Source organism: Cebus imitator, unplaced genomic scaffold (genome assembly GCF_001604975.1).
Source record: "Cebus imitator isolate Cc_AM_T3 unplaced genomic scaffold, Cebus_imitator-1.0 Scaffold224, whole genome shotgun sequence".
NCBI lineage: Eukaryota > Metazoa > Chordata > Mammalia > Primates > Cebidae > Cebus > Cebus imitator.
In genome coordinates this window covers 1069856-1096409 of record NW_016107539.1, presented here as the reverse complement: position 1 = coordinate 1096409, position 26554 = coordinate 1069856, and the positions used below count along the sequence as shown (strand labels likewise).

Sequence of the window (26554 nt, the reverse complement as noted above, 5' to 3'; positions counted from 1 at the left end):
TTTTTTTTTTTTTTTTTTAATGACAGAATCTCTGTTCTCCCGGTTGGAGTGCAATGGCACTATCTCAGCTTGCTGCGGTGGCTCATGCCTGTAATCCCAGCACTTTGGGAGGCTGAGGCGGGTGGATCACCTGAGATCAGGAGTTAGAGACCAGCCTGGCCAACATGGTGAAACCCTGTCTCTACCAAAAATATAAAAAATTAGCCAAGCATGGTGATGTCTGCCTGTAATCCCAGCTACTTGGGAGGCTGAGGCTGCAGTGAGCCAAGATTGTGTCATTTCACTTCCATTCCAGCCTGGGCCACAAGAGTGAAACTCTGTCTCAAAAAAAAAAAAAAAAAAGATAAAATGAAAAACAACATACTTTAGAATGGTTGATGTCAGTGTCAAACGCTTGTGTCTTTGGGTGGAATAGAGAGGTGGTGAAGGAGATGAGAGCACGCTGAGGTTGAAGTTGTCATGTCCCGTTGCATCTGGCTTAGGCAGGGCTGGAAATTCACGACTGCCTGTGGTGTGCCCGCCTCCTTACTAGACAGCCATGTGACTACGATGTACTTCATTTCTTGTGGACAGTTCAGCATTTCTTCTTTTCTAAACCTTTTGTGGAAGGATAGTACAGACACAGAAAATCCCAAACATGGTGCTCAGTGGATTTATTTTTTTTCTTCCCAACTTTTCTTTTCGGGGGATACATGTGCAGGTTTTTTTTTTTGAGACAGAGTTTTGCTCTTGTTGCCAGGCTGGAGTGCGGTGGTCTGATCTCAGCTCATGGTAACCTCTGCTTTCCAGGTTCTAGCAATTCTCCTACCTCAGCCTCCTGAGTAGCTGGGATTACAGGCACGCGCCACCATATCACCATGACCTCAGCCAAGCAGTGCTGAGGGCCAGGTGCATTTTTTATATTTTTTTGAATTTTTAGTAGAGACAGAGTTTCTTCATGTTAGTTAGGCTGGTCTCGAACTCCTGACCTCAGGTGATCCGCCTATCTTGGCCTCCCAAAGTGCTGGGATTACAGGCGTGAGCCACCGTGCCCGGCCTGCAGGTTTGTTACGGGGGTAACTTGCATGTTGCGGAGGTTTGGTGTCCAGATGATATTGTCACCGAGATAGAAAGCATAGTACTCTATAGGTCGTGTTTTCTGATCCTCACCCTCCTTCCACCCTGTGTTTGATGGATTTTAACACAGGGAACACATTGGTGTGACTAACACGCAGATGACGAAACAGGATATTATCAGAGCCCCAAGAAGAAGCTCCCCTCCTCTCCCTTCTAGTCCCCCACACCTGCCCAAGGGTAATCACCGCCTCGGCTACTGAAAACGCTAGCCTTTCAGTAATAAATGCATTTTCCCATGCCTGTTTTTCATTCTCATGATTTTCCTCTCTCCTTCCTTCCTCCTTTCCATGTAGCAAGAGCACACCTGTTCTGTGCTGAGCTCCATTGCTGGGCCCAGTGGCTGTGGTAGTACCTTAGGAGACAGATGTGCGTGCCCATACCATGGGACTTAGAGTTTATTAGAAGTTTAGGATGGAGGCTGGGCACGGTGGCGCACGTCTGTAATCCCAGTACTTTGGGAGGCTGAGGCGGGTGGATCACCTGAGGTCAGGAGTTTGAGACTAGCCTGACTAACATGGTGAAATGCCATGTCTACTGAAAATACAAAAATTAGCTGGGTGTGGTTGCAGGCGCCGGTATTCCCAGCTACTTCAGAGGCTGAGGCAGGAAAATCGCTTGAACCTGGGAGGTGGAGGTTGCAGTAAGCTGAAATTATACCACTGCACTCCAGCCTGGGTGACAGAGTGAGACTCTGTCTCATAACTAATAACTAAATAAACAAATAAATAAATGAAGTTTAGGATGGGTTATAGAGGAAATGGGAGAGTTTTATGTATTTCCTCTGAAATCAGTAAAAAGGAAAACAATTTACCTGAAGATGTGGAGAAATCTGGGGTGGAAGGAGTGTTGTTAGAAGGGCCGGTCAGTCTTAATCTCAGAGATGAACAATACTAATTAAGTCTTCACTTAATCAGTTACTTTTTTTTTTCTTTTTTTTTTTTTTTTGAGGCAGAGTTTTGCTTTTTTCGTCCAGGCTGGAGTGCGGTGGTGCAATCTTGGCTCACTGCAGCCTCCGCCCCCTGTGTTCAGGTGATTCTCTTGCTTCAGCCTCCCGAGTAGCTGGGATTATAGCCACCTGCTACTACACCCGGCTAATTTTTGTATTTTTAGTAGAGACAGGTTTCACCATTTTGGTCAGGCTGATCTTGAATTCCTGACCTCAGATGATCTGCCCGCCTTGGCCTCCCAAAGTGCTGAGATTACAGGTGTGAGCCGCTGCGCCCTGCCATCAGTTACTTTTAATTTACGAAGTTCTTTTCTGCCATTCTCTTGATTTGGTCTCATAACATTCCATGAGGACATTTAATGGAACGAGGCACTGAGTCTCAGATAGGTTAAGCAGCTTGTCCAAAGCCACACCTTGGAGAGGTCATCTCCTGGGAGGAGGACTGTGGAAGGCAAACTGGTGTCTTGAAGATGAAAGATATTTTAGACAGGCATGGGAGAAGCTGTGTGGAGGTAAAGATACATTTTCCCTTGTGTGAATTCCTCTCTGTGTGCTGGGTAATGTGCGTGGGAGAGAGAGCACAGGAGTGATGGGAATGCCTGCGCTGCCCCTTAGTGGGTGTATGATTTGGAGTCAGTATGAGCAGCTGGGCATTTCCTTAACTGACCTCAGTTTCCCCTGCATCTCACTGAGTATAGACGTCTTATTGCTCTTGGATTCTAATGTAAACATGGAGTTCAACACAAGCCATTTCCTTCTAGTTCTCAACGCAAGGGACAGCCAGCAAGAGTCATCTTCATTGTGTGAGATTTTACTTCTGTGTTCCCTTTAGGATGTAACTCCTGCCTCTTGGGCACAGGTAACAGGTAACAGGTCTGGTGTTACCTGTTGGAAGTTAAAAAAAACAAACAAACAAAAAAAATGAAAGCCTGCCAAGCAGTGCTGAGGTCCGGGTGCTTCAGCCGGCATCAATCCGTAGATGTGGTTGCCATGGGAACCCAGGCAGGGCTGCCAGCCTGCAAGACTGAGGCAGTACCAGCGTGATGGATACTGGAAGGGATAGAGGAGGACCCCCGGGGCTTGCCAGAGAAGGTGGCCTGGGTGTGACAGACCCCAGGTGCTCTAACCCAGTTCTTCTCAAACTTTTCGTGGAGAGGGACCAGTTTGTTGGGTTTTCACCCTGATGTTGTGTAAGAGTGGTTTATGGTCTTGCCTCTGTGCATGAGTAATATGCAGCCACACTATGTGCACTTTGCCACAGCAGTTTTTTTTTTTTGAGAAAGGATCTCACCCTGTTGCTCAGGCTGGAGTGCTGTGGCACAGTCTCAGCTCACTGCAACCTCTGCCTTCTGGATTCAAGCTGTTCTCCTGCCTCGGCTTCCTAAGTTGCTGGGATTACAGGCATGTGCCACAACACCTGGCTAAGCTTTGTGTTTTTAGTGGAGGCGGGATTTCACCATGTTGGCCAGGCTGGTCTCAAACTCCTGACCTCAAGTGATCCACCTGCCTCAGTCTCCTAAAGTCATGGGATTACAGGCATGAGCCACCGCGCCTGGCACCCAACAGTTTGATAGTGCCTGTATGGTCTCTACCCCGTTAGATGAGACTGCTCCACTGATCACAGGCTCAAATGTTGCAGCAATATCTCTTTGCTCTAAAAGTTTCTACACGCTGACTCTCAGGTTCAGGACTTATTTTGTTGTGCATGAGGAACAAAGGGGTCACAGAGTAGCCCTGACCCCCAGCAGCACCACACTGTTCCAGAGAGTCAGTTAGAACTCAGTGAAATGCCTGACCATGACCTCCTGGCCTTTTGGAGAAACCAGATGGGCACTGGCTGGGAGAATGGGAAGGGCTGTATGGTTGCCTGGACTGCGGGCAGTGGAGGGTGGGAGTGAATAGGATCTTGAGAGCAAGGAGGGGCTGCAGAGGTGAAAGCAGGGGAAGGAGAGGATCAGAGGCCTGGGGTGGAGACGTTCGGGTCAACAGTTACAAATTGGGCAGGGGACTTAAAGGAGTGGAGAGTGGCGGACGGGGACCATGGTGAGCTGAGAGCACATACCTATCTAAGAGGTGGCTGTTCCTTGGTGCTTACTGGGTATAGCATGAGGAATGTGGACTCTGTCATCAGATCTTCCACTCTTTGAGAAAAAACCAGAGATCTCTTTTTTTGGTTTAAAAATTTTTTTTTTTCGAGACAGCGTCTCACTCTGTTGCCCAGGCTGGAGTGCAGCGGTGTGATCTCGGTGCATTGCAACCTCCACTTCCCTGGTTCAGGTGATTCTCTTGCCTCAGCCTCCCAAGTAGCTGGGATTACAGGCACACGCCACCACACCTGGCTAATTTTTGTATTTTTAGTAGAGATGGGGTTTCACCATGTTGTCCCGGCTGGTCTCAAACTCCTGACCTCAGGCGATCCACCCGTCTTGGCCTCCCAAAGTGCTAGGATTACACATGTGAGCCACCATGCCTGGCCTTATTATTATTACTATTTTGAATAGGTGAGCTCCTGAATTTAAAAGTGGCCAGTTACTCAGAACCTTGAAAGCATGGTGCAGACCGAGCCGACGCACATCCGTGGCTGCCAGTGTGTGCGTCCTTTCCAGGTGGTGGGCTCGCTGAGGATGAGGCTGGGGTTTGGATCTTGTGGAGGCAGAGCCTGTGTCCTGAGCACAAGAAGGCGTGGGATGGGAAAGGCCATTTTCAGCAGCGACTGATGGCGTCATGGTTGGCCAGCCCAGCTGTGGGGGACACTCCCTTTGGGGTCCCCCTTGTTACTAGGGCCCTCTCTCACCCTGAGATGTGGGATTGAGGCTGAGCTGCATCTGCGTGGGAGTAGATGAAGTGGCTGTGTGGTCATGCCAAGGCTCAGCCTGGGCTCAGCTCCCACTGTCCAGCCATCTGCTGTGGCGACAGGGGCCCGAAGGGAGGGGCTGCCTGAGTTTACAGGAGCCTGCCATCTGCCGAGAAGCCACCGTAACTCTCCCTGGCCTGCCATCTGCTGGGAGCCTCCCTGGAAGGAGAGCATTGTTTGCCTGGCTGAGTGTGTTAGTCTTCACACTCACACACTGGAGGGTTGTCAGCGCCTCCTCCTAGGGCTCTTTGTCCAAGATGTAGTCCCAGTGCTGCATTTGGGGGTGGGCTCTTTACCGCAGATGCACTTCAGCCTCTTTGGATTTTTGTATCTCCTGACAGTGACGTTCCTGAGAGTGAGGTGGGAGAGAGGACAGAGAGGGAGGTGTTTTCTTTCTCCAGCAGAGACCAAATTGCTTGTATTCCTGGGATCTTCCCTGAGAGCTTGGCAGGGCTAGCTCCTGCATGTTCCAAGTTTCAGTTCAGATGACGTGAACGGAGACAGTACAAACCGCACGCCCCGCCCCCACTTCCCTGCTTCCCCTCCTGTTTCTCCGCTTGGCTTGACTTTCAGCCTCGCCCCGCTCACTCCCTGTGACGGTGTGTTTCTTGGTTTCCTCCTTTATTCTCTCGCCATGTTGATTTTCTTGGCACACACCGAGAAGGGGAAACAGGTGAAATTTTGACGGATGTTGCCAAATTTCTGTCCAAAATAGATGACGCCCGTGTGCACGTCGGCTGCCAGTGTGTATGGCAAGATTTGCTTCCCCGCGCTTGGCTAACCCTGGTTGTTCTCAGTTTTTTGAATTTTTGCCTATTTGGGATAAAAATGGTTTATTTTGCATTTTTTGATTATTTACTAGATTGAGCCTTTTCCTGTTGTTCACTGGACACTTTTATTTCTTCAGTAAATTGACTTTCGAAGGATTGATGCTCTTTCTTTTCTTTTCTTTTCTTTCTTTTCTTTTTGACATAGTCTTGCTCTGTTGCCTAGGCTGGAGTGCAGTGGTGCTGTCTCAGCTCATTGCAACCTCTGGCTCCCAGGTTCAAGCGATTCTCCTGCCTCAGCCTCCCAAGTAGCTGGAATTACAAGTGTGTGCCACTAAGCCCAGATAATTTTTGTATTTTTAGTAGAGATGGGGTTTCACCATATTGGCCAGGCTGGCCTAGAGCTCCTGACCTCGTGATATGCCTGCCTCGGCCTCCCAAAGTGCTGGGATTTCAGGCGTGAGCCACCGTGCCTGGCCCAATGCCTTTTCTTACTGTGCCTGGGGGATAGAAAGGGTGGGGGAGTTCTCAGGAAAGAAGTGTCATCGGGACAGACATCCCCGAAATGGGCAAGTTAGGCTGAAAGGAATCAGGCTTAGCAGGAGCAATGTGCTCTAAAAAGAAGCCTCTGTTTCTGAGTTTCCATAATAGTTTATGAAGGTAGGAATGTTCCAGGCACCTCTGGAAGCCTCTATGGCCAGGGGCACAAAGGGCAAGCCACCCCTTTCCCCACTCTCCTTCCATTAGAAGCCTCTGGGCCCTGTAGACCAGCATTCACCAGTACCAAGTTTCATCTTCACTTTTCAACGAGGTAGCCACTAGCTCATGTGGCTAGGGAGGATGAGGACTGTATTTAACTGAATTGAATTTAAACTTAAAGGGTTTTCAGTGTTTAGTGGTTGTTCTGTTGGTCAGCGTAGCCATGGGTCATTGGTTTGGCCCTAGTATAAAACCTTTGATGTTCTCATGGAATGGCTATTGGGTTTAGAACATGCTTTCTTGGCCAAGGGAGGTGGCTCATGCCTGTAATCCTGGCACTTTGGGAGGCCAAGGTGGGAGGATCACATGAACCCAGGAATTCAAGAGCAGCCTGGGCAACATAGTGAGGGCTCCTTTCTACAAAAACCGCAAAAATTAGCTGAGCACGATGGTATGCACCTGTGGTCCTAGCTATTTGGGAGGCTGAGATGGGAGGATTGCTTGAGCTCAGGTGCTGAGGCTGCAGTGAGTTATTGATGTGATTGTGCCACTGTACTCTAGCCTGGGCAACAGAGTGAGACACTTTCTCAAAAAATAAATAAATAAATAAATGAAAAATGAGGCTGGGCATGGTGGCTCACACCTGTAATCCCAGCACTTTGGGAGGCCAAGGCAGGTGGATCACTTGAAGTCAGGAGTTCATGACCAGCCTGGCAACATGGTTAAACCCCATCTCTACTAAAAATACAAAAATTGGGGCTGCCTGTGATGTCTCATGCTTATAATCCTAGCACTTTGGGAGGCCAAGGTGGCTGGATCACCTGAGGTCAGGAGACCAGGTCAGGAGTTCAAGACCATCCTGGCTAACATGGTGAAACCTTGTCTTTACTAAAAATACAAAAATTAGCTGGGTGTGGTGGCAGGTGCCTGTAATCCCAGCTACTTGGGAGGCTGAGGCAGGAGAGTTGCTTGAACCCAGGAGACAGAGGTTGCAGTGATCTAAGACTGCGCCGTTGCACTCCAGCATGGACAAAAGTGTAACTCTGTCTAACAAACAACAACAACAACAAAAACCAGAAATTAGCCATGCATGGTGGTGCATGTCTGTAATTCCAGCTATTCTGGAGGCTGAGGCAGGAGAATCTCGCAAACCTGGGAGGCTTGCAGAGAGCCCAGGCTTGGCTACTGCACTCCAGACTCCAGCCTGGGCAACAGAGCGAGAATTCATCTCAAAAAAAGAAAAGAAAGGAAAAAAATAATCCAGTCTCTCAAGAGGCTCAGACTCTTCTGTTTGCAAGCCTGCCTGTCTGTATTAATATTTCTTTGGGTTTTGTTTTTTTCGTTTTAGGTACGGTTGTGGGTGTTGTTCTTTACACCGGCAGAGAACTCCGGAGTGTCATGAATACCTCAAATCCCCGAAGTAAGGTGTGTACGAGGTCATGGGTGCGTTGACCGCTGTGTGCCGGTGGGTGCTGTGGGTGAGTGACCAGATATTAAAGTAGGAACACCTAAGAGTGCTATTTGTACAGACATACCATCTTTTTATGCATATGTGTATGTGTGAGTGTATACACATAAATACATATATATATGCATATATAAGACAGTACATAAACATGTAGTCACGTGTTTATGGATATATGACATTTTTTATCCTTTTTTTTGAGACAGGGTCTCGCTCTGTCACCCACACAGGAATACAGTGGCTCAATTTTTGCCCACTGCAACCTCTGCCTCCTGGGCTCAATCGATCCTCCCACCTCCACCCCTCAAGTAGCTGGGATTACAGGCATGTACCACCAAGCCCGGCTAATATTTGTATTTTTAATAGAGATGGGTTTTCAAATGTTGGTCAGGCGGGTCTCGAACTCCGGACATCAAGTGATCCTCCCGCCTCAGACTCCCAAAGTGCTGGGATTACAGGCGTGTGCCATAGTGCCGGCATTTTTTGTGCTTTTAGGTTAAACTACGGAGCAGGTGCCATTTGCGTGTCTTGTGTTTCATCCTTGACATGCATCATTTCATCCTTCTAACAGCCCCGTGAGTGCAGTGCTTCCTTTTATCCATGAGAAACGGCTTCAGGAAGCTCCTTGCCCTGTACGGGCTAAACAGTGAGGATGGGGCAGGCCCATGTGATTCAAACCATGACCCCCGTCCCAGCCTACCCCTCCTCCAATTTTTAAGAGTCACAGCATCACAGAATAATGTCTTTTGTCAGTAACAGAAAGGAATGCTGTGTCTCCCACACTTCAGTCTTAGTCATGCCACCATTACACGTTACAGCCATCATTACAACTATAAAATCATTTGTTTAATACTTCAACCTTGTCCTGGGACATATTTCTGTGAAGTTATGGATATGATATGCTAGTTACTCTTTTAAAGTCTATACATGAAAGTAAATGTATTATTATTAAAATAATAATGTCTAGGGACGGGCGTGGTGACTCACGCCTGTAATCCCAGCACTTTGGGAGGCCAAGGCGGACGGATCACTTGAGGCCTGGAGTTCAAGACCAGCCTGGCCAACAAGGTGAAACCCGTCTCTACTAAAAATACAAAAATTAGCAGGCACCATAATCCCAGCTAATTAGGAGGCTGAGGTAGGAGAATCGCTTGAACCCAGGGCGTGGAGGTTGTAGTGAGCCAGGATCGCACTATGGCACTCCAGCCTGGGCAACAAAATGAGACTCCATCTCAAAAAAAAAAAAAATTAAAAAATAAAATAAAATAAGGTCCATTAATGCAGCACCTAAAAATCAGGTGCCGCCACTGGGGTCTGCTTCAGACTTCAGGGACTACCTGAAAAGTACAGGTGTTGGTACGGTGTTTAGAGTTGAGGGTCTGAGTCATTTCACAAGGCCAAGGCCACTGTGCGGGGTGGTGGAGGCTGTGCCATGCACAATCCAGCCAGCGCAGCCGTAACTCATGTATTTCCAAGTGTAAAAACATTGTTTTGAATTTTCAGAATTCTTTGAGTTCCCTTGGTTGCCTGTTATGAACTCCAGCCCATGGAAGCACACTGTTCTTAGACCACAGATCTGAGGATGGATGGAGCCCACCGTCCTCCCTGGGTAGAGGTGTCTGCGGGGGAAGGACCCCTTCTCCTGCAGGCCATGAGTTGCACCAGGTAATCTAAAGCCCCGGTTTGTGCTTCGTCCCACAGATCGGCTTGTTCGACCTGGAAGTGAACTGCCTCACCAAGATCCTCTTTGGTGCCCTGGTGGTGGTCTCGCTGGTCATGGTTGCCCTTCAGCACTTTGCAGGCCGTTGGTACCTGCAGATCATCCGCTTCCTCCTCTTGTTTTCCAACATCATCCCCATTAGGTAAGCAAGCGACGAGCTGAAGTTTGGCTGCTCTGAAGTTTTCTTCTCCTTACCCATTCAAACATGATGGTTCTGTGGCTTTTATTATTATTATATTTTATTATTATTTTTTTTTTGAGATGAAGTTTTGCTCTTATCACCCAGGCTGGAGTGCAGTGGCACTATCTTGGCTCACTGCAACCTCCACCTCCCAGGTTCAAGTGATTCTCCTGCCTCAGCCTCCTGAGTAGTTGGGACTACAAGTATGTGTCACCCATCTGGCTAATTTTTGTATTTTTACTAGGGATGGGGTTTCACCATGTTGGCCAGTCTGGTCTCAAACTCCTGACCTCAGGTGATCTGCCTGCCTTGGCCTTCCAAAGTGCTGGGATTACAGGAGTGAACCACTGAGCATGGCCTGGTTTTTTAAAGTGGTAGAAATAATAGAATTTCATAGTAGAAAAAAATGAAGACCCATATTAGCAAAGGAATAAAATAAAAATCACCTCTGCTCTCACTACCAAGTGGTAATCATTGTTAATACTTTGGGATGTATTTTTTTCCAAAGTGCTTTCGATTTTAGAATAATGGGATTCTGGTCCACAGAGAGTCTGCCTTTGTAAAAATACTGGAGCAGTGTGTTTGAAATAACTTTTCACATCACATATGTATCCCGTCACGTTTTATATCTGCTCTGTGATAGAACTTTAGCAATCTACTTTTTCCCATATTCTATGTTTGTTTTCTACTTTCCCCCCATAATAATCAGTAAATATTAAACTACGTATCTTTTTTCCTGAAACTTTTGGTGTTTATAATCTCTCTTATCAGCCAGGTGCGATGGCTCACACTTACAATCTCAGCACTTTGGGAGGCTGAGGCAGGCTGATCACCTGAGGTCGGGAGTTCGAGACCAGCCTGACCAACATGGAGAAACTCCATTTCTACTAAAAATACAAAATTAGCCGGGTGTGGTGGTGGGCGCCTGTAATCCCACCTACTCAGGAGACTGAGGCAGGAAAATCGCTTGAACCTGGGACGGGGAGGTTGCAGTGAGCTGAGATTGTGCCACTGCACTTCAGCCTGGGCAACAAGAGTGAAACTCCATCTCAAACAAACAAACGAGCAAAATAATTTCTCTTATACTTGATCTATTATATTTTGTCTTGCCATTTTGCATATTTAGATCATCTTGGTGAGAATTTGTCTTTTTCTGGGGACAGAGATTGTGGTTTTGGGTACAACAGTGTGACAGGGACAGGGGGATTGTGCCGTAGTCAGTGTGCTTCTGATGGTGGATTCAGAGAACCAGTACGTCCACTTTACCGACTTTAATGCTAGCAAAACAAGTATTCATGTTGTGATCTGAGTGACGTGGTTACCTTCAAAGTTCTGTCGGTAACATGATTGAAAATTAGTGAATCGACTCTCCATATGGCCCAGGGCTAGCCAGTAAAATGACAAGCAATTTGATTAGTTTATATGATGATGAATTAATTTGAAGACTTCTGTTTATTTTTTTTTCAATAAAATTAAATTTCAAAATCAATATAATACATACATACTTTAGCTTTAAAGAGGAAGGAAATTTGGATTGAGCACGGTGGCTCATGCCTGTAATCCCAGCACTTTGGGAGCCCAGGGGGGTGGATCATCTGAGTTGGGAGTTCAAGACCAGCCTGACCAACATGGAGAAACTCTGTCTCTACTAAAAATACAAAATTAGCCAGGAGTGATGGCGTATGCCTATAATCCCAGCTACTCAGAAGCTGAGGCAGGAGAATCACTTGAACCTGGGAGGTAGAGGTTGTGGTGAGCCGAGATTATGCCATTGCACTCCAGCCTGGGCAACAAGAGTGAAACTCTGTCTCCAAAAAAAAAAAAAAAGGAAGGAAATTGTAATGAGTCTGATGATGTGGGTGAACCTTGAGAACGTTATGCTAAGCAAAGTAAGCCTCCCAAAAGCCAGAAAAAGTGTATGATTTAACTCGTATGGAGCATCTAAGGTAGTTAAATTCCAGCCAGATGTGGTGGCTAATGCCTGTAATCCCAGCACTTTGGAAGGCTGAGGTGGGTGGACTGCTTGAGCCCAGGAGTTTGAGACCAGTCTGGGGTCTGGGTAACATGGCGAAATCTCATCTCTACTAAACATACAAAAAATTAGCCGGGTGTGGTGGCGCATGCCTGTAATCCCAGCTACTCTGGAGACTGAGGCACAAGAATTGCTTGAACCTGGGAGGCAAAGGTTGTGGTGAGCTGAGATAGCGTCTCTGCACTCCAGCCTGGGCAACAGAGTGAGATTTCGTCTTAAAAAAAAGTTATCAGATTCAGAGAAACATAAGTAGAATGCTGGTTGCCAGGGGCTGCTGGGATTAGGGTTGATGGGGAATGGGGTGTTCTTGTTGAATGAGTGTGGAATTTTAGTTTGGGAAGATGAAAGAAGCCTGGAGATGGATGATGCTGATGGCTGATAGCAATTGTGACTATGCTCAATAGTATAGAATGGTAAATTTCCTGTTATGTATATTTTACCACAATTAGAAAAAATGAATATAGGATCAAAAATATATTAGCTTCAGGGATCAGTAATTTTTCTAAAAGGTAAGATTGAGACAGCTACCCTTTCTGTATTTTAAGTGACTTCAGTGTATAACATGAGCTTCATGACAGTAGTGGATTTGTTCAGTGTGTGACTTGTCACCGGTGCTGGCCCTTGTCGAATCTGTGGCAGCAGCTCCGGCAGTGTGCTTCTGTAGGGGTGAGTCTGGATGCCGTGGCACAAATGTGTTTAGAGTCCGCGTGTTTATAAAGGTAGGAGGAGCCTTACCTCTGTCCTGTTAACCTGTTTGCTCTGGTTTTGTGACTAGTTTGCGAGTGAACCTGGACATGGGCAAGATCGTGTACAGCTGGGTGATCCGAAGGGACTCGAAAGTCCCCGGGACTGTGGTTCGCTCCAGCACGATCCCTGAGCAGCTGGGCAGAATCTCGTACTTACTCACAGACAAGACAGGTGAGCTGCTTTCTGGGACCTGCACGGGATTCCTGGTGAGAGAAGGGGCCTGAGGGCTTTAGCTGAAACTCTTGAGCTCTCTCTCTGGACATATGAGAGGTGGGTGTTGCTGCTGCTTTAGTCTCTTCGTCCTTTGATGAGGATTGAGTATTTGAAGATGACAGTAACAGCAGCAGAGCCTTATAGAGGACGAATTATGTGCAGAGTACAGTTCTGGGGAGTTTCTTTTTCTTTCTTTCTTTCTTTTTTTTTTTGAGATGGAGTCTCATTCTTGTTGCTCACACTGGAGTGCAATGGCGCCATCTTGGCTCACTGTAACTTCTGCCTCCCAGGTTCAAGTGATTCTTCTGCCTCAGCCTCCCAAGTAGCTGGGATTAAAGGCATGCGCCACCACACCTAGCTAATTTTTGTATTTTTAGTAGAGACGGGGTTTCACCATGTTGGTCAAGCTGGTCTCAAACTCCCGATCTCAGGTGATCCGCCCGCCTCAGCCTCCCAAAGTACTGAGATTATAAACATCAGCCACCACTCCTGGCCAGTCCTGGGGAGTTTCTGTGCAGTCACGCATTCAGTCCTCATCTGAACTTTGAGAGTTAGATAGTGTTTCTGTCTCCCTTCTGCAGATGAGGAAATATGACCCAGAGAGGGTAAGTGACTTGTCATGGGCACATAGTAGCCGAAGCAAGCTTTAACTCAGGTAGTCAGGCCTGATCTCAGACCGCACCCTGATATTGCTATACAACTCAATGCTTGTCAAAGCACTAGGCTATCGAAGTGGTGAAGAGCAAGGATTAGGGGTGGGAAGATCTGGTTTAAGCCTCATCTCTACCATTTAATGTCCATGGGGTAGAAGAGAAGCCAATGCAGAGATCCTGGGTGGCTCACCAAAGCAGAGAAAAATGAGGTTTCTGGAAGGAGAGCAACCAGGAAAGTTCTGGACAAGTCAGCATCGGGACCCTCTGGGTGGTCTCTGTAGGGCTCTGCCATTGGGGATGTATCTCTCTGCTCAAGGGTCAGAATCTTTCAAGATAGAATCTGATTGCTCTAGTGTACGTCATTTGTCACCTTCTTGGCCAATGGAATGGGCCAGGCCCCCAATTGACGGTCCTCTTGGGCCACCTTAGGCAATGGGCATGGATGGTTAATTTCCCCTCGGAAACCCAGGATGCTATTTTCAAAAGGGGAATGGTATTCTAGGCAGGAAACACGCTGCAGATGTTTACCCCAGCAGGGGACAGTACTGACCGCAGCGTGTGACATACAGGAGACTCTCCAAAGATGGTGGCTGTCATTACTGCTAAAAATAACAAACTGGCCGGGCACGGCGGCTCAGGCCTGTAATCCCAGCACTTTGGGAAGCCGAGCTGGGCAGATTACGAGGTCAGGAGATTGAGACCATCCTTGCCAACATGGTGAAACCCCGTCTCTACCAAAAATACAAAAATTATCTAGGCGTGGTGGCTTGTGCCTGTAATCCCAGCTACTGGGGAGGCTAAGGCAGGAGAATTGCTTGAACCTGGGAGTCATAGGTTGCAGTGAGCCAAGATCGCATCACTGCACTCCAGCCTGGCGACAGAGCTAGACTTTGTCTCAAAAGAAAATAAATAAATAAAAATATAATAATAATTACAAACATCCTGAGAGAAAGGCCGGCCACTCACGTGTCTCGTGTTTCAGGCACTCTGACCCAGAACGAGATGGTTTTCAAACGGCTTCATCTTGGAACGGTAGCCTATGGCCTCGACTCGATGGACGAAGTGCAAAGCCACATCTTCAGCATTTACACCCAGGTAAAGCCTTTGGTTTCAACATCTCAAATGATTCCTTGACTTTTTTTTACAGCTGTATTGAGATATAATTCACAATACCATACATTCACCCGTTTCAAGAGTATAATTGGTTGTGTTTTTTTTTAAGCATATTCAGATTTGAGCAACTATCACTGCAGTCGATTTTATGTTCACCCCAACAAGAAGCCCTGTATGCTTCAGCAGTCTCTCCCCAAGTCCCCCCAATACCTCCTTATTTATTTACTTTTTTAAGTGAAGTTTTGCTCCTGTTGCCCAGGCTGGAGTGCAATGACATAATCTCAGCTCACTGCAACCTCTGACTCCCAGGTTCAAGTGGCTCTCCTGCCTCAGCCTCCCAAGTAGCTGGGATTATAGGCGTCCACCACCACACCAGGCTGATTTTGTATTTTCAGTAGAGATGGGGTTTTTCCACATTGGTCAGGCTGGTCTCGAACTCCCAACCTCGGGTGATCTGCCCACCTTGGCATCCCAAAGTTCTGGGATTACAGGCATGAGCCACCGCGCCCAGGCAGTACCTCCCTTCTAAACCCATGACCCCCATGCTTCCTTTACACTTGGAATAAAATTGCAGTTGGGGTCCTTCCCCATCTTCCTCATCTTCAGGGCTAATCTGTTCTACTGTGGTGCCAATGGACCTTAGGGAAAACCTTTGAGAAAATTTTATGCCCAGTAAATAGTACCAGAAGGAACCTGCTGGCTGATTATACTTCTATTTATGCACATGTTTATGTTTTCCTTCTCCCTGGCTATAAGCCAGAGCACCAATAATAAATGATCTGCTTGTGAAATAAACATGACATTATTGATTACCTTTAGTTTCTCATCTACATTCAACTCAGCAATCACCAGGAAGAAATTCGTTTATCAGAGATGACTTGCAATGTATCTGTTCCTACCTTTATTTTTCCTACCAAGTTTTTCAAAACCAGTCATTTTTCAGAGGAAGTACTACTGGCAAATATCGTAATATTCCTAAAATGTTAGACCGGTGGGTACCCATCTTGACTGTGCATCAGAATTGCTGGTGATGTTTCAAAACAAAACAGAACAAAGTCAAGAGACATTTATGTGGCCTTGGTACTCTGGAGATTCTGATTCATTAAGACTTAGGGTAGGGCCTGGCTCTGGGTTTTAAAAGGAAGACAACTAAAAAAATAAATAAATAAGAAATAAAAGGAAGACAAACACACCCGTTGCTAATTCTGAGGCCCATCTAAGGCTGAGCCAGACCACATTAGACCAGCTCCATTTCAGCACTGATCTGGAGATGGCAAGAGGATAAGGAGGTCATGTGTTGCTTAAATTTGTCGAAATGGAGAACATTTCCATAGTCAGAAGACCAGTAAGTAATATGAATGAAGTGGCCGGGTGCAGTGGCTCACGCCTGTAATCCCAGCATTTTGAGAGGCCAAGGCAGATGGATCACAAGGTCAGGAGTTTGAGATCAGCTTGGCCAACATGGCAAAACCCCGTCTCTACTAAAAAATACAAAGAGTTGGCTGGGTGTGGTGGCAGGCCCCTGTAATCCCAACTATGCGGGAGGGTGAGGCAGGAGAATCACTTGAACCCAGGAGGTGGAGGTTGTGGTGAGCTGAGATCATGCCATTGCACAGAGGGAGACTCTGTCTCAAAAAAAAAAAAAAAAAGAATGAAATATTTCTGTATACAGGTTAAAGACAGAACCCCTGAATACTTCTTATGTAGTCATAATTGACATTTAATTTTCTGGAACATCTGCCAGTGGGCTGGATTTCCAGCCTGTCTCCTGCAAATGGCAGAGCAGGGGACATTGTGATAGTGGGATGGGTGCTAAGTTAGAACAGCTGACTTGACACAGTTCATGTCACCAGCTACAAGCAGTGGCAAAACCCTTGGTGCTCTCCCAGGCTCTATGGGGAGGCATGATAGCTGTTCTCCAAATGGATCTATGGACGTTTTTCAAAGATGTACTTTAGTACTATCTATTTTTTTGTTTTTGAGATGGAGTCTCGCTCTGTCGCCTAGGCTGGAGTGCAGTGGCTCACTGCAACCTCCACCTCCCGGGTTCAAGCGATTCTCCTGCCTCAGCCTCCTGAGTAGCTGGGATTACAGGCAGGCACCACCACACCTGGCTGATTTTTGTATTTTTGGTAGAGATGGAGTTTCATCACCTTGGCCAGGATATCTTGATTCCTTGACCTTGTGGTCTGCCTGCCTCGGCCTCCCAAAGTGCTGGATTACAGGTGTGAGCCAACGTGCCAGGCCTACTTTAGCACTGTTGAGAAATCACAGCTGGGCACAGTGGCTCACGCCTGTAATCCCAGCACTTTGGAAGGCTGAAGCAAGTGGATCATGAGGTCGGGAGTTTGAGATCAGCCTGACCGAGATGGTGAAACCCCATTTCTGTTAAAAATACAAAAATTAGCTGGGCATGGTGGTGGGCACCTGTAGTCCCAGCTACTCAGGAGGCTGAGGCAAGAGAATTGCTTGAACTCGGGAGGCGGAGGTTGTAGTGAGCTGAGAACATGCCACTGCAGTCTAGCATGGGTGACAGAGCAAGACTCCATCTCAAAAAAAAGAAAAAAGAAAAAAATCACAAGGAGCTTCCCTGGACAGGGAGGACAGGGAGGATGAGTTGCACAGCCCCTGTGTCCTCTCTGTCTCTCTGACTGTCTTCCTCAGCGTGGTAATTCAGGGTTGGCGTCTCTGGGGCTCGGTGCTGGACCCTGTTATGTGGCTCCCTGGGTGGCTCCTCTCCTGCTTCTATTGCCCTGTGGATGCTGGTGGCCCTGTCTCCATCTTCATCTCTAGGCCTGACCTGGAGCTTTGGATTATAACATAGCCAAATGTTTGGCATTGCTGCATGTGGCCCATGAGGATGCTGTACCCAGGAGCTGTCCTGACTCTTCCCTCACCCCTCAAACCTGTTCTCTCCCAGCGCTCCTCGTCTCAGTGCACGGCACACCCTCCATCCCTGTGGTTCCCATCACCCCTGCCGACAGCCTCTGCCCTCCTCCTGTGCCTGCCCCCACCCGATCACTAGATCACCTCTTCAGCCTTTTGGTTTCTTTCTTCCTTTTCTTTCCTTCCTTCCTTTTTTTCATTTTTTTTTTCTTTTTTTAAGTAACAGAGTGTTACTCTGTCTCCCAGGTTGGAGTGCAGGGGTGCAGTCACAGCTCACTGCAACCTCAAACTTCTGGGCGCAAGCGATCCTCCCATCTCAGCCTCCCAAGTAGCTGGGACTACAAGTGTGTGTTGGGTATGCATCACCACGCCTGGCTAATTTTGTTTATTTATTTATTTGTTTATTCATTTTTTTGAGAGTCTTGCTCTGTCACCCAGGCTGGAGTACAGTGGCACGATCTCAGCTCACTACAACCTCCACCTCCTGGGTTCAAGCCATTCTCCTGCCTCAGCCTCCCCAGAAGCTGGGATTACAGGTGCCTGCCACCATGCCTGGCTAATATTTTTTTGTATTTTGAGTAGAGATGGGGTTTCACCATGTTGACCAGGCTGGTCTGGAACTCCTGACCTCGTGATCCACCCGCCTCGGCCTCCCAAAGTGCTGGGATTACAGGCATGAGCCACCGTGCCCAGCCTCATTTTATTTTTTTGGTCTCACTGTGTTGCCCAGGCTGGACTTGAACTCCTGGGCTCAAGTGATCCTTTCACTTCCCAAAGACTTCCCAAAGTGTTGGGATTACAGGCATGAGCCACCCTGCCCGGCCACCTTTGGCCTTTTGTCTTCATCCCTTCTCGCTCAGCTGAGGTGACCCCCTCCCTCGTCTGTCTCTCGGGACTGCCTGCACAGCAGCTTCCTGGCTTCCCTTCTTGCCCTCCTCTCAGGAGCATGGGAGCCTTTCAGTACCATCAGCTCCGAGGCGGGGTCTGAGACTTCCAGCGGATTCTAGGCTTGGTCTTCATTCCCTTCCCTTCCTGAGGTTCAGCCTTCCAGGCAGGGTGAGCTACCTCATTTCTGTGTCTTAAATTAGACCCTTCCCTCGGAGCCACCCACTCCAAATGCCCACCAGGCTCCCTCTAGAGGGGCCCACATACTGGATTGTCATGCATATCAGCACCCAGCTAGATGTCTGTGTAGCTCCCAGCCCCCCCTTAGCCGTCCTGACTGTTGATGATTATATTAGACAGCTTCATAGGTGACGGTGTGTATGTCTGGTGGGAGTTACACCCATGCCGTATTGCTGGTATTTTTAAGAGCTCCTGGTGTTTATGGAAGCTGTCCCATCTTAGGATATTTGTGTATTTTAGCTTTTATGGTTCATTTTTGGCCTAGCACAGATAACATTCTTTGTAAAGTGTTAAAAGTCGGAAAACCATATTTCTTACCATGAGCCCCACCTCATACTCCTTCCTTAGGGGAAGCTCATAAATCGATTTGCCCATCCTGGCCTGGAGTCTCACATAGCTGTGTGTTGTGAGGTTATGTCTTTGTGAAGCTGGGGTGAGCTCAGAATTACAGTACAGACCCACCCATGGGAGGCTGTGTGCATCTTTCTCTCACGATGTCTAAAAATCCTGCCAGAGTCACAGGAACGTGTGTGATGGGACGTATGAAAGCATTTGCATGCTTTTTTAAAAAGAATTTTATTGAGGGATGATTTACATACCTGAACATTCAACCATGTTCAATACACAGTCGGTGACTTCTAGTGAATATACAGTTGTGCAACCGTCACAACTGTCTAATCTTAGAATATGCCACCACCCCAAAGAGATTCCCCTGCATCCATTGCAGTTACTCCTCCCCCCTTTAGAGCGTTGTAAGTGGTTCTTTCTTCTTCTTTTTTTTTTTTTTTTCATTAAGATATAGTCTCACTCTGTCATGCAGGCTGGAGAGTAGTGGCGTGATCTTGGCTCACTACAAGCTCTGCCTCTTGGGTTCAAGCGATTCTCCTGCCTCAGTCTTCCAATAGCTGGGATTACATGTGCGTGCCACCACACCCAGCTAATTTTTGTATTTTTAGTAGAGACTGGGTTTTGCCATATTGGCCTGGCTGGTTTCGAACTCCTGACTTTGGGTGATCTGCCCGCCTTGGCTTCCCAAAGTACTGGGATTATAGGCGTGAGCCACTGCACCTGGCCCAGTGTTCTTTAAGTATGGCCTTTGGAACCCATGGGCCAAATCACTTAGGCCAGAGTGAGAAGCACAAGGAGTTGTGCCCAGACCTGCAGTTTTTTTTTTTTTTTTTTTTTTTAAAAGGAGTCTTGCTATGTTGCCAGGCTGGAGTGCAGTGGTGTGATGTCAGATCACTGCAAACTCCGCCTCCTGGGTTTAAGCGATTCTTCTGCCTCAGTCTCCAAAGTAGCTGGGACTATAGGCACGTACCACCATGCCTGGCTGATTTTTATGTTTTTAGTAGAGACGGGGTTTCACTGTATTGGCCAGGCTGGTCTCAAACTCCTAACCTCGTGATCCAGCCTCCCAAAGTACTGGGATTGCAGGCGTGAGTCACCGTGCCTGGTCAGACCTGCAGTTTTCACAGGTGAACCAGGTGGTTCCAGAGTACAGTAGAGTTGGGGAACAGTTGCTGTGAAGCTGAGGTTTCTCCCCTATTCTGAGCGTGAGTATCTAAACCTATGGACCCCAAGGCAGAGCCGACCCACTGGGGTGCAGGAAGTACCTTTACATTTCAGTTTCATCTTGAGAATTAATGCAAAATTAAAATCTTACAAATAGGATTGAGGTTGACCCACGGCCCTCACTCCATCTATCAGTTACCTGTCAGGTCCGGTCCTTGAGGTGTGCTGTGGGAGGGGCTGGAATTCCATAGTTGTTTACTTTTCTTGTGTTGAAATGTGGGCTGCAGTTTATGAGTGTCCAGGTGACTTGTTCTAAGGATGTGATTGAACGGAACTGGCCTGGTATAGAGAGCAGGTGGTTTTAAAAGATTCCTGCAGGAAAGCTTCAGATTATTAATACAAGGCCAAGTAAACAGTAAGAAAATGGTCAATACGTTAGGAGAGAAAACCATAACCAGCTAAGGACTTGCGGCGATTTTTCCCCTGGATTATTCATTTACAGTACTTTTTTTTTTTTTTGGTGGAGTCTCACCATCGCCCCAGGCTGGAGTGCTATGGTGCAATCTCTGCTCACTGCAAACTCCGCCTCCTGGTTCAAGAGATTCTCCTGCCTCAGCCTCCCTAATACTTGGGATTACAGATGTGTGCCAGCACACCCACATAATATTTTTGTATTTTCGGTAGAGACAGTGTTTCACTATATAGGCTAGGCTGGCCTTGAACTCCTGCTGACCTCAGGTGATCCACCTGCCTCGGCCTCCCAAAGTGCTGGGATTACAGGTGTGAGCCATTTATTGGTACTTTGAAGGGAAAAATTGAGATACAATTTAAAAACTTTAAAATTTGTTCTTTTAAGTATACGATTCTGTAGTTTTTGATATGTTCACCACACTGTGCAACCATTTGTACTGTCTAATTTTAGAACTTTTTTTCATCCCTAAAAAGAAAGCCCACATCCCTTGAGCTCCCAAGGCCTCTGGTCTATCCCTCCAAGCTCTGGGCAGCTGCCAGTCTACTTTCTGTTTCTGGCTTTGCCTCTTCTGGACATTGCCTGTAAGTAGAATCAAATAATATGTGACCTTTTGTGTGTGGCCCCTCTGCCGTTTAGCGTAGTGTTTTCACAGTTCTTCTTGGTTGTAGCATGCATATGTACGTTATTCCTCGTTATAGCTGAATAACAGGTGTAATGATTTGAAATTTAAGTTTAGGCTGGGCACGGTGGCTCACACCTGTAATCCCAGCGCTTTGGGAGACTGAGGTGGATGGATCATGAGGTCAGGAGTTCGAGATCAGCCTGACCAACATGGTGAAACTGCATCTCTAGTAAAAGTAAAAAAAAAATTAGCCAGGTGTGATGGCGTATGCCTGTAATCCCAGTTACTCAGGAGAGTGAGAGGCAGGAGAATAGCTGTAACCTGGGAGGCAGAGATTGCAATGAGCTGAGATCATGCCACTTGCACTCCAGCCTGGATGACAGAGCAAGACTCTATCTAAAAAAAAAAAAAAAAAATTTAAGTTCAAGTCTATAATTCTGAGGGCTCCTTACCCTAAGTATATGTTATTTTGAGATATTAGCTAATTGTGTGAGAAATGCTGTTTTTCTTTTCTTTTTTTGAGACAGCATCTTACTCTCTTACCCAGGCTACAGTGCAGTGGTGTGATCATGGCTCACTGTAGCCTTGACCTCCCAGGCTCAGGTGATCCTCCCACCTCAGCCTCCTAAGTAGCTGATCACAGGCATGTGTCACCAAACGTGGCTAATTTTTGTATTTTTTGTGGAGATGGGGTTTTACCATTTGCTCAGGCTGGTCTTGAACTCCTGACCTCAGGTGATCCACCCATCTCAGCTTCCCAATGTGCTAGGACTACAGGTGTCAGCCACTGTGCCCGGCCTGTATATTTTAAAAAATCTTGGTGGGCACAGTGGCTGACGCCTGTAATCCCAGCACACTAGGAGGCTGAGATGGGTGGATCACTCGAGGTCAGGAGTTCGAGATCAGCCTGGCCAAATGGTGAAACCCCATTTCTACTAAAAATACAAAAATATTAGTTGGGCGTGGCGGCGGCACTTGTAATCCCAACTACTCAGGAGGCTGAGGCAGAAGAATCACTTGAACCCAGGAGACGAGGGTTGCAGTGAGCTGAGATTGTGCCACTGCACTCCAACCTGGGCGATGAGAGTGAAACTCTCTTAAAAAAAAAAAAAAAAAAAAAAATCTTTATTGGTTATTCCCAGAAGCCTCTGTGGTTAAGAACCACTGCCAGAATAACACTATTTAACTTCCTTCTTTTCACTCATGTCAAAAACTGGGCTTATTTTTTTATTTTTGTATTTTTGACTGGGCTCATTTTTAATGGTTTCATAACACAACCTGGACTAGAGTGTGACAGGTGAGGAACTCAAGTAGCAAATGTAACCAGGTACCAGAAAAATAATTAAAGCAAATCATATTTTGGTGATTTTTTAGTTTTTTTTGAGACAGAGCCTTGCTCTGTCACCCAGGGTGGAGTGCAATGGCGTGATCTCAGCTCACTGCAACCTCCATCTCCCGGGTTCAAGCAATTCTCCTGCTTCAGCCGCCCGAGTAGTTGGGATTACAGGTGCCTGCCATCATGCTTGGCTAGTTTTTGTATTTTTAGTAATGGCGGGGATTCACTATGTTGGCCTGGCTGGTTTTGAGCTCCTGACCTCAGGTGATCCACCTGTCTTGGCCTCCCAAAGTGTGGGGATTACAGACGTGAGCCACCATACCCAGCACGGTACAGTATTTTAAAAACTCCAGGGCAAAAAAATTCATGAAGAACAAAATACTGAAATCTTAAATAAAGGCAAGATGCAGCTTTGCACTAGTGCAGTTCAGCTGTGCTAACTCACCCTAGTCCTAGCCCTGGATTTACAGTTTTAATGGCTTTCTGCAAGGCTTCTCGTTATTGCTGTATTGGGGCTGGATTATTCTTTGTCATGGGAGGCTGTCCTGTGCCTTATAGGATGTTTAGCAGCACGCTACCGAGTCCTGTAGCACCACTGTCTCCTCACAGTTGTGATGACCAACTGTGTCTCCAGACATGACCAGATGAGGGGCAGAATCGCCCAAATTGAGAACGATGGTGGTATATGAGGACATTGAAATTTATTGACTTTGTCTTGCGTGATGAACTCCAGCCTGTATTACAGAAAAGAGTAACACAAAAATTAACGTTGAGTCACCAGGAATGCCAGTTTTCTTTCTAAATGCAGTTAAAACGTCACCACATAGGGGCATTCATCATATTAATGGATGTTAAGAATGGGTTGCAGTTGATTGAAATGCTGCTTTTCAACGGTAAACATTGGATTTTCTCAGTCACTTAATCAGCCTGTAGCTCAGCTGATTCATTTATAGGTAGTAGCTCTGACCCTGTCTCTGTGACGGTGGCCCTTTGAGGTGAATGAGTCATCAGCTCTGAGCTTTCCTGGGGTAGCAGGTTATGGTTATCATAACAGAAATTCATTCTCTTTCATAGTGTATTTCTGACTGGGCATAGTGGCTCACACCTGTAACCCTAGCATTTTAGGAAGTGGACGCAGGAGGTTGGCTTGAGCCTAGGAGTTAGAAAACAGCCTGGGAAGACCAGATAGAAATAGAGGGAGACCTTATCTCTACCCCTGCCCTGCAAAAAAAAAAAAAAAAAAAAATAGCTGGGCATGATGGTGCATGCCTGGTGGTCTCGGTATTCAGGAGGCTGAGGTGGGAGGATTACTTGAGCCCAGAAGGTTGAGGCTGCAGTGAGCTATGACCATGCCACTTCACTCCAACTTGGGCAACAGAGCGAGACCCTGTCTCAAAAACAAACAAACAAAAAAACAAACTATTTCAGTCCACTGCAACCATTCTTAATATCTATTAAGATTATGAATACCCATATGTGGTGAAGTTTTAACTGCATTTAGAAAGAAAATTGGCATTCCTGGTGTCTCAGTGTTTCATTTCTGTGTTACTGTTTTCTATAATACAGGCTGGAGGTCTTGTCGGGAAATGGCCCCAGTCGTGGATTATTAATGGGAAACGGAAGCCTGCTTTCCCTACTTTGGTGTCTCATTTATTGGCTGGAATGCAATAAATGACTCGGGGGCTTTATATGATTTGAGACACCCACCCAGGGGCCCACGTCAGGGCCCTTTGTATTTGGAGACCTTAATTCCTCTCCCAGTAGTGACTTGTGCTTGGTTATGAAGTCACTTCTGACCTCGTGCAGAGCTGTTCTGCCCTCCCTCCCTCCGTAAGGGGACCGGTGCTTTTTCCCCAGGGCAAAAAGAGTCATAACCTGCCTCTGTGGATGCCACATCTGTTTTTGTTTTCCCCTGGTATTTTTTAAGTAAGAAGAAATGCGTGTAGGTTAAAGGGCCGATGGGGAGGAGGTTAGAGATAAACACTGTACAATGTGAAACTCTTCCATATGGGGAATGTGAGGATGTTTGAAGACGGGACCTAAGACAGGCATCATCCAAACCCAGCCCCTAGTCAGTTTTGGTGCCTTAAGGATATATACGCATGACTGTTTGGTGTGCAGATGAGACTTTAATAATTAAAAGAGGCAGTTTCAGCACCAATGATTATTTCCTCTCCTTCCTGGAACATCTTAGTAGGAAAGGGGGAAAGTGTTAATTTAAGAGAGAAATAAACATATGTGGGTGGAGGCCTTGAACCTGTGGCCTGTGATGTCGGTCAGGCTGTCATAGTTGTCCTCCAATTCATTCATTGTCAGATGGTCCCAGATCTAAAAGTGAGGCCTTTGTGAACATCTGACCATTGGTGGTTCTCCTTTTGCCTTGCTTGGGAGTTGTTTCAACTGGAATACAAGGTCCCGTAGCTCTGTGTTATCCCGTGTTTGAAATATTAGTGGAAGTATGTGACTTTTGTAGACATGAAATCAGATTGCTTTACAAAATCCAGGAGTTCATGAAGGATGCACTTAGTACGGCTTTTCATTCAAACCTGTGGTTACTGAAAGTTGCCAAGCACAGCAATTACTTTGTCAAAGGCCTTGTTATTGCACCTAATGTTAAATAACGATTTGGTCCAGGTGCTGAGGAATGCGGACAGAAATGAAGACACATGTTTGTGGCTCGAACGTAAATTACAGAATTGAAAAAAAAAAAAAGTTCTCTATTTAGTCTCTCCAATAGAGAACCTTTCTGTAAATCTTTTCTTTATAATTTTAGAGTTAAATTCTTTATAATTAAAAGCACTTGGCAAATAATGGTTCATTTAAACCGGAGTTCTGATTCATTACTCTAATTATTGTTACCATGCAGTGCCCTTTGGCCTGGAAGTGAAACTCGTGTGCTCTTGACACCAGAGGTTAACAGAGCAGGAAGCCGGAGCACCATGTCCCCGCATGACCAGAATAATTTAGTAATTGTCTAATTACCTGAGGAGTCTAATGCCGCTACTAAAAATAGTATTAAAAAATTAAATGAAAGTCATTTTCTTGTTTCTTGTAACCCATCTGTTCTCTATTTTGGGCAATCGGGTGTCATGGGTGTAAAGTGTGGCTCATTTTAAAGGATCAGATCACTTCTCTTCTGTTTGGTAAATATGTTTTTAATGGAATGTAGAATCTGGTAACTCCATACACATTTCTAGCTTCCATGATTCAGTTAGCTGTGGATGCGGTAAGAATGTTGTAGGTGACCCTTTGTCCAAATCTGTGATTTAAAATCTGAAACTGATGTTGGTTGATTTCATAGTTGTTTCTTCTTGAAAATGAAAAAGAAAAAAAAATCATGTCACTTGAGGACTCCTCGTAACCACCTTGGGAAAATTATTAATTTGTTTAATTGTTCAGCAAATATCTGTTGCATACCAGACACTGCCCTGGGTACTAAGAATACAGTGATGAGTAACCCATCAGTTGAGCCTTCTGTTTCTATGGTCTAATGAGAGGGACCCGTCAGTTCAATAGCACAATTTAGACAATGAAGAGAGTAACACACAAGGTGTTGCCCAAACGTGACTTCACTGGGAACGGAAGTGGAGTGCCGTGAATTGAGGGGCTCAGGGAGAGCCTCTTTGAGGAGGTAAAGTTGAATTGAGAACTGAATGACGAGACTGAGCAAGCCAGCGCTGCAGGGAGCTGGGGGATGGGGTCTCAGGCAGGGCCCATGGCCAGTGCAGCGGCCCTCAGGCAAGAAGCAGCTTGTCGGTGCCCAGAGAACTGAAAGGCCAGCGTGGCTGGAGCAGAGTGAACAAGGAAGAAAACAGCATGAGGGACAGCTGGAGACGCAGGCAGGTGCTGCCTAGATGGGAGGGCGTTTGGCTTGTGCTGAACCATGAGCTATAGATTGTAAACAAGTGCCTTTTCTCCCCAGTGGTCTTAATTTTCATTATATTCTAAATCAGTAGAGCCCTTTCTTCAAAGGAAGCCTGGACAGGGGCCAGGCGTGGTGGCCCATACCTGTAATCCCAGCACTTTGGGAGGCCAAGGCAGGTGGATCACTTGAGATCAGGAGTTCAAGACCAGCCTGAACAGTGTGGTGAAACC

General features: G+C 46.6%; 1 protein-coding gene across 3 annotated transcripts in view; it reads left to right on the top strand.

Moving 5' to 3' along the window:
- The window catches only part of ATP9A (ATPase phospholipid transporting 9A (putative)), a 159378-nt gene that overhangs the window by 77347 nt on the left and 55477 nt on the right, over positions 1 to 26554 (top strand). For all 3 annotated transcript variants that reach the window (XM_037727256.1, XM_017496879.2, XM_037727257.1), the window contains exons 10-13: positions 7731 to 7807; positions 9549 to 9709; positions 12556 to 12698; positions 14376 to 14488. In XM_037727256.1, coding sequence (XP_037583184.1) covers positions 7731 to 7807; positions 9549 to 9709; positions 12556 to 12698; positions 14376 to 14488 — 494 coding nt within the window. The remainder of the gene's footprint in view (positions 1 to 7730; positions 7808 to 9548; positions 9710 to 12555; positions 12699 to 14375; positions 14489 to 26554) is intronic.